This window comes from Ranitomeya variabilis, chromosome 4 (assembly GCF_051348905.1).
Source record: "Ranitomeya variabilis isolate aRanVar5 chromosome 4, aRanVar5.hap1, whole genome shotgun sequence".
Classification (NCBI taxonomy): domain Eukaryota; kingdom Metazoa; phylum Chordata; class Amphibia; order Anura; family Dendrobatidae; genus Ranitomeya; species Ranitomeya variabilis.
The window spans coordinates 20,642,230-20,654,869 of record NC_135235.1 but is presented as its reverse complement, the minus strand read 5'-3'; the positions used below and the strand labels follow the sequence as shown (position 1 = coordinate 20,654,869).

Below are 12,640 nucleotides of genomic sequence, written 5' to 3'. Positions count from 1 at the left end.
GATGGAAAAATAAAAAAGTTATGGTTCTGGGAAGGAGGGGAGGACACAACGAAAACAAAAAACAGAAAATTGCCCAAGGGAAGAGGCGTTAACTGATCATGTAATCTACCATTTTTATTTTCTTGGCCTATAATGGGTCTTATGGAAGGGAGTGATATCTCATGAATGGTAAGAATGTTTCCATTGGCATATTGGACATTTCTCAATAACGGATGTGACAATGGATCGTCTTAAAAATTGAAATCTGATTTTGAGATTTAGAGTATCATGTCATCAATAGACCAAAGAGGAGCCCATCAATATCCTATATATGGGGTCAGGAATATTTATATATTTATTTATTTTACTTGTTAACATAGAACCGACATATTCCACAGATGTTATCAATAGTGTCCCCATTGGGGCTCACAATCTAGGTTCGCCAGCATCAGAGGTAAGTATAAGTCTTATTATTGTACAAGGGGGAAACATAAGGTTTCAGATTAGTGATCAATACCTTTAATTACTATGCCGACCCCTGGGTACTTCAATATTAAATGTGTTGGTTAACGCTGTAAATAAGTTTGGATTTTATCATGACCTCCTCTTACTCCTACAATAAGGCTTGTAAAAAGTTTCTGCTGGTTGGTGGCCAGCATAGTCAATCTTCATGATGTCGGATCCCCCTTGTCTCACTGTCCTGTGGCTTCAGACATGAGACGGGGAGCTTGGCACCATGTTCATCGTCAATCTTCTTGATCATTACATCCAGTTTTCCAATGGTTATCAGCCTTGATGACAGGTTTTCTCACTATTTCCTTTGATCCCATGCTCGTCTGACTCCGTGCACTGTGCCAACCCCTGGCTGAACTTTCTGACTCTGCCAATTGAACGTTGGCCTTAATGTTCACCTACCTGTTGCTAAAACAGATCTGCCCTAACAATATTTTTAGCCCAGCTCCTTAGTAGCAGTAGCTATTCAACCATTTCATCGGAACTATCTAAGAACCTAGATATTCAACCAATTGAGTCAACATCACTGTGGAGTGAAGGGTGAAGAACAACAAAGGATAGCCTGCCCTTACCTAATAATGTTCTCCATAACTGGCCTCATCACTGACTGTGCGCCTCTGCCCAGGACGATCTGTTATCCATATACCTGCTGACAGGGGGCTGGGAGCTGGCATCCAGGTGTGTCCTACACTAGAATCTATGCAGAGCATACCAGTGATAAGCAAAGGTAATATAGCTTTCACGCTGGGCCGAGAGGATACCCAGAGTGCGGCGCAACACTAGGGAAGATGTACAAGGAGACCCTGATGATAGGGAGAACGGAGAGGAGTCACCTCCTAACATAAACCTGTCTGATCCCTGCACTCTCTATCATCCCTAGATGGGTCCTTCCCCCATGCGTGATCACGCACCAAAGCCCTCGCTGGCCCTGAACTTACCCTGTCTAGCGAGACACTAGTCCTACTACTACAATAAGACAACATGAGGAAGGTACGACAAACAGTGGGAAAAGACACAACAAATAAGGCTACGTTCACATTAGCGTTAAGCTAATGTGCGTCGGGTTTGCGTCGGCGACGCAGCGGCGACGCATGCGTCATGCGCCCCTATACTTAACATGTGGGACGCATGCATTTTTTTTTGTTGCGTTGTGCGACACATGCGTCTTTTTTGCCGCAAGCGTCGGACCAAGAAAACGCAACAAGTTGCATTTTTCTTGCGTCCGATTTTCGGCAAAAACCGACGCATGCGTCGCAAAACGCAGCATTTTTGCGTGCGTTTTGACGCGTTTTTGCGTGCTTGTGCGTTGCGTCGCCGACGCAGCGGCGCACAACGCTAGTGTGAACGTAGCCTTACAATCCTCAGTGTAACGCCTGCTGCAGCGCAGTAACACACAACCTCCATCAGGGGGGTGCGGGTGAAGGAAAACAGGTACACACACAGTGAAATCACAGATCAGCAGGCAGGAGCCACTAGGTGGCGAAAGAGTAATAAGACAAAGCCAGGTCATCAACAGAGAGGGAACAAAGTACCAGAGGACACAGCAATACACGTGGTCAGACACAAGCCAAAGAAGTCAGAGCCGATCAGGAGCAGGAAAGCCAGAGACGCAAGACAGTCAAATAGGTCAGAGGACAAGCCGAGTCAAATACCAAGGGGTCACACGGAGAGCAGTACAAAAACGAGCAAAGTCACAGGGGAACACAGGAACGGGACCTAGGTAAATGGGCAGAGGACAAATCAGGATATAACGGGTCAGCTGCTCAAGCCAGAGACAGGAACTATAGCTAACACTGCTTGCAGGTAACAGTGGACTGAAATAGCCAGACAGATCCCAAAACAAGGCAGAGATTAACCCCCGCATGACCATCCCGGAGAGAGAATAGTCAGAAACAAACCCCGGACTGGATCATGACACTCAGCTTCTCCAACAGGAAACTTTAATATTGCCAAAGGAACAAACACCTCTGCTTATCCAGAGACTGGCTCCTTCAAAGAGGTCAGCATAGATGAACTATAACCGGCAAGGAATGATGCCAGCAGTGAGTCTATATAGTGGAAGGGAGTGGTCACAAGTGCTGCAGCTGAGTACTCAAGCTCCAAGTTCACAACCAGAAGAGAAAGGGTCCTCCTCCTTAACCCTATCAGGACAGAATGAAAGTAAATCCACTCCAATTCAAGGTGAACAACAAATGGATCCTAAAGAGGACCCGCGATCTAATAAACGTTGTGACCTTCTGATCCTAGATCCTCCAGGAGCCACATCAGGACATGACACACCCTTGCTGACTGCTTCATGTAGTCATAGGCACAGGCTCCGGTGAATTGAAGCTAGTAGGTGCGGTACTCTAGCAGACATTAAGATGTGCAGTAGTAATTCAGGAATGGGGTAAGGAAACAACTCATCAGTACATCACCCATTAACCCAAAATAACCTTATTTCCCATCCATGATAAAATATGATGGACTGATGAGATTTTTGAGTCCTATCTTGAAATTTTCACTAGGAAACTTTTCAATTACAGATGAGTCCTAATTTACCAAAAGTTGGTCTTACACATAGGATATCAGTCAACAAAATGCTCTTTTAGCCCACCAGCACTCAGCTCAGCAGAAATATTCAAGCTCAGATCGACCCAATGGAAATATGTTGCTTTTTTATGTCAAATCCAACATGACCGATCCTGTTATTATTGGGGACCACTGAGTTTCTTCCATGAACATTGGATTACACTAGTCGGCATTGATCCATTGTGTATGGCTAGTAAGTAGAGAGGAGCAAATATTTAGGATTTTTTTTCTGCTCCGTCACCTAATTTTTCCCCAAAATTTTATTTGCTGCAAATTGAAAGTACTGAAAAGATGCGTGTAAAACACTGCGGTCTCATAGGAATCTATCCAACTCCTTTCAACTCTTTGATGCAACCATAACCTTAGTAATGTCCAAGTGACCTCACCATATATGATAGTGAGTGAATAGATGGCAATTGATGATAAACAGCAGCCATTTCCTCCAACACTAATTTACTTCACTGCTGTCACACTCTATCTGTACAGTTTCTTCAGTATTTTATAGCTTTCTCTCCCTATCTCTATGGCTAAGCTCTAAGAGACATGCTTTCACGATCCAGATTCACTAGAAAATGGCAGCTGCATTCCATGCTTCTGCTTTTGTAGTGGCTGTTCTATACCATATGATGTGATTACTGATTGTCTGTGATTCTTCTGTGGCTGAAGAAACCTTCTACAATGGGTAAAATAGCGGCAAAAATGTTTAAGTCTTTTATGAAAACTGATTCACAAATTGTTAAAGGTTCAGTGAGTTCCTAAAAAATCGTCCAAAATTCTGTTTGGATTTGCTCATATCTATCAGTAAAATCATGTCACAATGGCTTGTGGACCTGGAATAACGTATGTTGATTATTAGCCCCAAGTGCACTTATATATTAGTTTAGTTCACAACTTAATGGTGGTGGGTGAGATTTATGGCCCCATTGTATCATCCCAGAGGCGTTCATTAATTGATCATACTACAATGAATCGATGAACAATGCCACAATACTTCACGGACAATTAAGAAATCCATTTTATGAGTTGAACCAAAAGTCTTATCAAGTTGTCATTAAGAATGATGTCGCCACCACTACAGGAACTGAGTCCATATTAATGTCGCTACATTGTCACATTTCTTCATTTCTTACTAGATTTGTTATTTTACTTTATTTCATTTTCTCTATATTTTTTTAATCATTTGTGAAGTTAAGCTTTTCCACAAATGTAGCATTCGCTTAAGAGATTTACTTTGTGTCAAAATACGACTATACATAATTATAGCTCAACGTGTACATTAGCAAATGTGTTGAAAAGCAAAGGGGCGAATGAGATTTATTATGACATGAAGCCGCCGATGGGAGCAGAACTCTGAGGCTTGACCTTGTGCTTTGTTGTATGATGCACAAGAGGATAAAAACACACAGACAAGGTCAAAAAACACCCAGACGATAATTCATTGCTGAGTCTTTTGGTCCTCCAGGTCAGAAGGAGACATTTTTAGCAACTACATTAAATATCATTGGGATAAATTGATGCAATGCAGTGCTATCTGCAATACTCAACTCTTAGCCCTTACTCTTAGACCATTCCTTTATTATTTTTATAAATGGCCAGTGCAAGTGAAGAAAATAAATTTTGTTGCATATTTTACTAGAGAAAGTTGTCTTTTTCTTTTCTTGAATGGATGAATTACTCGCAATTCATGGGTAAAAATATGAATACAGTGAATACAGATTTTCAGGTAATTGATGGATGAGATGACAGTCGCTGTTCATAAATGTCTATGGAGAGGGGAAGGGGAGAGGAAAGCTAGAGATGGGCACCTACATGCTACTGAACGTTTACTGAAAACCATCGAGCTATCATTGGACTGTAGGTCCAGGGAGGAATGGCCGGACGTTTTACATTTCTTTGCAAACACTTCACTTGATGCAGTTCACATGTTCTACTGGCAATCGATGCACAATCAAGTTCATGATTTCTGCAGATTAAGGCTACTTTCACACTAGCGTCGTACGACGCACGACGAATTGCGTAGTTGCGACGTACCGACGCTAGCAGTGAAAGCGCCGCACAACGGGGGCAGCGGATGCTGTTTTTCCACGCATCCGCTGCCCCATTGTGAGGTGCGGGGAGGTGGGGGCGGAGTTCCGGCCGCGCATGCGCGGTCGGAAAAGGCGGTCTCGATGCACCAAAAAACGTTACATGCAACGTTTTTTGGTGGCGATGGACCGACGCAACACGACACAACCGTCACACGACGGTTGTGACGTGTGGCAATGCATCGCACTGCGTCGCTATTGCAAGTCTATAGAGAAAAAACACATCCTGCAAGCACTTTTGCAGGATGCGTTTTTCTACAAAACGACGCATAGCGACGTGCAGTGCACGACACTAGTGGGAAAGTAGCCTAAAGGATAAAAATCCACAAGTTAGCTGCTGGTATATAAAGATGATAGAGAGGTCTGTAGAATACAGAGGTGTCTGGGGATGATGGAGAGGTCTGCAGACTACAGAGGTGTCTGGGCATAATGGACAGGTCTGCAGACTACAGAGGTGTCTGGGGATGATGGAGAGGTCTGCAGACTACAAAGGTGTCTGGGGATGATGGAGAGGTCTGCAGACTACAGAGGTGTCTGGGGATGATGGAGCGGTCTGCAGACTACAGAGGTGTCTGGCGATGATAGAGCGGTCTATAGATTATAATTGTGTCTAGAGATAATACAATGTCTGCAGACCACAGTTGTGTCTGGGGATTATGTAGATGTCTGTGGACTGCAGAGGTGTCTGGAGATGATAGGGATGACTTCAGACTAGAGAGGTGTCTGCAAAAAATACAGCAGCCACTGTAAACCCTAAGATATATAGAAACCCTAAACATGTGACATGTAAGCTGCATTACTGCCATATAGCCTATTAGTTATGAAGTGAAGGTACATCCCCCATAAATTGGCCACTTCATATGTGCCCACCAGTCATATCAAGGTGTAACGTTCTCAGAAGGGACACTATCCTATCAGGTTAACCTTTCCTGGGCCATAAGTCTACAAATATTAAGGGCACGAAGGATCTAGCACTAATTTAAAACTGAACTAGGGAAATGAGAGGAGTGTTAGCCAAGGAGGCAGTGGCCACCTCCAAATCTATACTGCTAAAGACACAAAAGATACTGACCAGCACCTTGTAAGAGTGAAGCAAGTGTGGACGGGGCGACCTGTCGTGATTGCGGTATATGCAAACCAAAGAGTGCAGCCGCCACTGTGCGCATGGAGACATTAATTATGTGAAGTGTAAACGGCATATAGACTACACTTCTCGATGATGGAGAGGTCGGTCCACCACATAATTCTTTGGAGATGATGCTGATGGTTGAAGACTACAGAGGTCTGGAGATAATAAGTGAGTTTGCAATCTATATGAAAGGTGCCAGGAAATTAGAGAGTGGTCTGCAAACTACAGAGGTGCCTATCAGTGGCTTATATACTCGCCCCCCATACATTGATGTTATGGTGGTCAGCAGATGAGGTTGTAGCAGAAGGTACAATGTCTCACCCCCTTTTACTACAAACTTTTAGTTGCACCGTATCCTCACTCATACTAATTCCATTTTCTGACAATTTTTGCATCAAACCCTGCAGAAAGTTTAGTCTCGTTGGCGGGCTCCACCTTCCACGTCTGCGGGCGCACATTTGAGATTGAGGCTGCTCCATTCATCAGAACCTTGAATCTCTGCCAGTTCCTCCAAGTCATTCTTTCCCTCATTACAGCAGGTGTTATTGTTCTTTCTTCTTCTTCCGTCAATATCATAGATAATACCGGTTTTCTCCCCTAAGCGACACGTTATTACTGCAGAGCATGTTTCTCTTTTAATGGAATTGAATCCTGGCGGTCACGACACGGAGCAGCTGGTGCCAGATATTCGCCTCTCGATCAGTTCATGTCACCGTGATCGTTGCCTTTCTTCTACTGTCTGATAATCGAATCTCAGAGTCAGCTTCGTCTTTGACCGAGCCGGGCGGCTCCTTCTCCTTTCCAGCCATTTCCGATGACCCATTTCTAAGTTATGTGTGGGCTCAGCGTTTCTTTTTTTTGCCCCTTCCTGCAAATATATCAGTTTTATTGCTCGTCATTAAATCCAGAAGCCTTCACAAGTTTAGTGTGATATACAGTAAGACCCTTATCAGACACAACACAGCGAGATCTCCTGCCGAATTACTCTGGATACTTTCTAAATCTCTGCAGACAGCGAAAAGAAATACTATAAAGTGCGGGGGCTGATGTGAATGCAAGGAGATATATATTGATACTGTACATATATACACATATTGATACATACTGAGCATTTACTGCAAACATCGTCCATATATCCCAGAGATACTGTATGGAAGCACCAGAGATACCAGAACACAGGAGGAAGCTTGGGAGACTCCTATCATCTCAGGACGATTTCATTCTCAGCTCATGGATCCCATGGAACAATGTAAATGTTACTAAATATTATTATTCTCAATGTCGCTTCCATCTACAGGACACGGAAAATATTTCATACTCTCTTTACTTTTCTGTTGTGCTCATGGTTTTCTTATGAAAAATCTACTATGATTAATATTCCAAGGAAATTGGCAAAAAAGGGATTAATCAGACAGACCTTCTTACTCCATGAGGGTTACGTTTCTCTTCTGTATTACTTGAGAATAATACAGCTATATAGGTACTAGATGGTGGCCTGATTCTAACGCATCGGGTATTCTAGATGTTAAAAAAACAATTAAAATAAAAAATAGTTATATACTCACCTTCCAGCAGCCCCCGGATCCAGCCGAGTCCTTTAGCTCTGTTCCCAGTAATGCCTTGTGGCAATAACCCGTGATGATGTAGAGGTCTCGCGAGACAGCTATGGGATCTCGGGTCATTGCCGCAATGCAATTGTCACGATGAGTGGGAAAGGCTGGCACGGAAGGCGGCGGAGGGTGAGAATATAATGATTTTTTTTTATTATTATTATTTTAAACATTCTATGTTTTTACTTTTGATGCTGCATACGCAGCATAAATAGAAAAAAGTGAAGCGGTGTTTAAATCCCGCCCCAATATCGCTGATTGGTTGCGGCCGGCCACGACCAATCAGCAAGCCGGGATTTCCGTTAGAGACAAACAGACAGACGGAAGTTACAGACAAACAGACGGAAGTACCCCTTAGGCAATTATATATATAGATATATAGTTTATATTTCACTGTTCACATATGATTAGTATAATACTGCCCCAATGTAGAAGAATATAACTACTGTAATACTGCTCCCTATGTACAGGAATATAACTACTGTAATACTGCCCCTATGTACAAGAATATAACTACTATAATACTGCCCCCTATGTACAAGAATATAATAACTATAATACTACTCCTATGTACAAGAATATAACTACTTTAATACTGACCCTATGTACAAAAATATAATAACTATAATACTGCCCCCTATGTACAAGAATATAACTACTATAATACTGCCCCCTATATACAAGAAAATAACTACTATAATACTGCTCCTATATACAAGAATATAACTACTATAATACTGCCCCTATGTACAAGAATATAACTACTATAATACTGTCCCCTATGTACAAGAATATAACTACTATAATACTGCTCCTATGTACAAGAATAAAACTACTATAATACTGCCCCTATGTACAAGAATATAACTACTATAATACTGTCCCTATGTACAAGAATATAACTACTATAATACTGCCCCTATGTACAAGAATATAACTACTATAATACTGCCCCCTATGTACAAGAATATAACTACTATAATACTGCCCCTATGTACAAGAATATAACTACTATAATACTGCCTATGTCTACAAGAATATAACTACTATAATACTGCTCCTATGTGCAAGAATATAACTACTATAATACTGCCCCTATGTACAAGAATATAACTACTATAATACTGCCCCCTATGTACAAGAATATAACTACTATAATACTGCCCCTATGTACAAGAATATAACTACTATAATACTGCCCCCTATATACAAGAATATAACTACTATAATACTGCTCCTATGTACAAGAATATAACTACTATAATACTGCCCCTATGTACAAGAATATAACTACTATAATACTGCCCATGTCTACAAGAATATAACTACTATAATACTGCTCCTATGTGCAAGAATATAACTACTATAATACAGCTCCTATGTACAAGAATATAACTACTATAATACTGCCCATGTCTACAAGAATATAACTACTATAATACAGCTCCTATGTACAAGAATATAACTACTATAATACTGTCCCTATGTACAAGAATATAACTACTATAATACTGTTCCTATGTACAAGAATATAACTACTATAATACTGCTCCTATGTACAAGAATATAACTACTATAATACTGCCCCTATGTACAAGAATATAACTACTATAATACTGCCCATGTCTACAAGAATACCGTAATACTGCCTTGAATTATAAAACCTGTTATAATATTCTTCCTTATTTGCAGATCTGTGGTCCCATGTCTGATTATAATATGTACATGTGGGAGATATAATGTGTGTGATACTTTTTGTCACTCTTTGTGTTATAGTTCCATCGTTAATATAAAGGTCTTCTCTTCTTCAGGCGACCTCCGGTGGACGTGCCAGCTACTTTGTGTCTTATAAGCGTGAATCTTTCGCTCAGATAAAGCTTCCTAAATATTCTCTTCCAAAGGTAACGTACTAATAGCACTTGCTAATACTGTGTATAATGTGGATGTCCCTGGTAATATCTGCCTGGTATTGATCACTCTTTGACCGGTGATCACCTTCTTCTCTAATGGCAGGACATGCATATCATCAGCACTGATGAAAAACAGGTGTTTGCTGCCGTCCAAGAGTGGAACCAAAATGAGACCTATAACCTGTATATCTCAGACACAAGAGGCGTCTATTTCACCCTCGCCCTGGAAAATGTCAAGAGCAGCCGTGGCCTCGAGGGGAACATCGTCATTGACCTTTATGAGGTATTGGTTGGATTGCTTTGGTTAGAATTGGTTGTATTTGCTGTGGGAAATCGGAGGGTGGAGTCGTTTTTCCAAACAGTCAATATAGCTTATACCTTCTTGGCTTATTTAACATCCGACAAGCCACCTCTTTTGGCGCATGCACTATGAGCAGAAGACCAAGGCCAGGACAACTCGCATGAACCAGCTCTGGTTGGAGGTGACCCATAATGATGTACTTGTCCTGAGGGGTAACAATCAAGCCAAGAAGAGAGCCAGCCATTGTGGCTATTAGAGTGGCTCCACTGATATGACTGCCAGAAGAAACTTATCACATCTGGGATAATTAATGTGTGGTGGCTTGAGGGCATCAACCCTGCTGACTGTGGCTCTTAAGCGTGTTCATTCCTGATACCAAGAGACCTAGGCCACAAGACAACATACCGAAGGCATGTGCCCAGGGTCGGTGTCAGCACCCGGGCAAGTGCCATGGCCCTGAGCAGGTGGGGAGCCCACTCGCCATCAGGGACACTGGTGCACTTTGAGGGTGCTAGGGCCGTTGCTTTTGAGTGGCCCCCCACGCTTGCTCCAGGTCCCAGCACTTGTGATACTTACCACTCCCTGTTCCATCACTGCGACGTCTTCCGTGTCCTCTGACTAAGATGTTTCAGGTCAGAAGACGCGATGAGATCAGTACTGGGAGCCCTCTGCCTGAACAGTCACAGTGCAGAGAGCTGGAAGATGCCGATGCTGAGGAGTCCAGAGCAGAGCAGTGGCCAGAGAGGAGAGTATTTCATTTTTTATTTTTTTTTAATGTTTGGAGCATCTTATGGGGTCAATTACATATAGAGCAGTATATGGGACCAATTTTATATGGAGCATCTTATGGGGCCAATTACGGTATATATGAAATAGTATATGGTGCCAATTACATATGGAACACTATATGGGGCCCATTATATATGGAGCATTATATGGGGCTCATTATATATGAAGCATTATATGGGGCCCATCATATCTGGAGCATCTTATGGGGACAATTATATATGGAGCATTATATGGGGCCCTTTCTGTTTGGAACAATATATGGTGCCCATCATATACTGTATTGAACATTATATGGGTTCTATTCTGTATGGATCAATATATGGGGCTCATTATACTGTATGAAGCATTATATGGGGCTCATTATTCTGTACGGAGCGTTATATGGGGTTCATTATTCTGTATGGAGCAATATATTGGGCTCATTATTCTGTATGGAGCATTATATGGGGCTCATTATTCTGTATGGGGCAATATATTGGGCTCATTATACTGTATGAAGCAATATATTGGGCTCTTTACTCTGTATGGGGCATTATATGGAGCTCATTATACTGTATGCAGCAATTTATGGGGCTCTTTATTCTGTATAGAGCAATATATTGGGCTCATTATTCTGTATGGAGCATTATATGGGGCTCATTATACTGTATGGGGCAATATATTGGGCTCATTATACTGTATGGAGCAATATATTGGGCTCATTATTCTGTATGGGGCATTATATGGAGCTCATTATACTGTATGCAGCAATTTATGGGGCTCATTATTCTGTATGGAGCATTATATGGGGCTAATTGTACTGTATGGAGCAATATATTGGGCTCATTATTCTGTATGGAGCATTATATGGGGCTCATTATTCTGTATGGGGCAATATATTGGGCTCATTATACTGTATGGAGCAATATATTGGGCTGATTGTTCTGTATGGAGCATTATATGGGGCTCATTATACTATATGGGGCAATATATTGGGCTCATTATTCTGTATGGAGCATTATATGGGGCTCATTATTCTGTATGGGGCAATATATTGGGCTCATTATACTGTATGGAGCAATATATTGGGCTCATTATTCTGTATGGAGCATTATATGGGGCTCATTATTCTGTATGGGGCAATATATTGGGCTCATTATACTGTATGAAGCAATATATTGGGCTCATTATTCTGTATGGGGCATTATATGGAGCTCATTATACTGTATGCAGCAATTTATGGGGCTCTTTATTCTGTATGGAGCATTATATGGGGCCCATTATACTGTATGGAGCATTATCTGTGGCTCATTATTCCGTATGGAGCATTATATGGTGCTCATTATACTGTATGGAGCATTATATTTGGCCCATAATTCTGTATGGAGCATTATATATGGCCCATTATTCTGTATGGAGCATTATATGGCGCTGGTGACGGCCGTGCACAAGCCTTTAGTGCTAGCTGCAATGCAAGGAACACCTACATACTGTATATAGAGTTGTTCCCCCAGGAGAAGAACCTGTCTAGTTGTTCTCAATTACGGTATTATTATTATTTATTATTATAGCACCATTTATTCCATGGCGCTTTACAATTATGTTGGCTTTATTGGCTTCTACGTTGGTCCATGTTTCATCACATATTTAATCATCTAGTCCCTTGCGGATGACACAGGGCTGAGGTTGAGATTTAAAAGGTTCTACAAGAATTTCTGTATATATCCAGAGTCAACCTCCGAGATTCCCACCCGTCAGCAGAATGGGTTCATGAA

At 41.7% G+C, this 12,640-nt stretch overlaps 1 protein-coding gene across 1 annotated transcript in view; it reads left to right on the top strand.

Moving 5' to 3' along the window:
• Nucleotides 1–12,640, top strand: part of SORCS3 (sortilin related VPS10 domain containing receptor 3) — a 694,652-nt gene that overhangs the window by 536,494 nt on the left and 145,518 nt on the right. The window contains exons 8-9 of the mRNA XM_077258082.1: nt 9,698–9,787; nt 9,900–10,079. Coding sequence (XP_077114197.1) covers nt 9,698–9,787; nt 9,900–10,079 — 270 coding nt within the window. The remainder of the gene's footprint in view (nt 1–9,697; nt 9,788–9,899; nt 10,080–12,640) is intronic.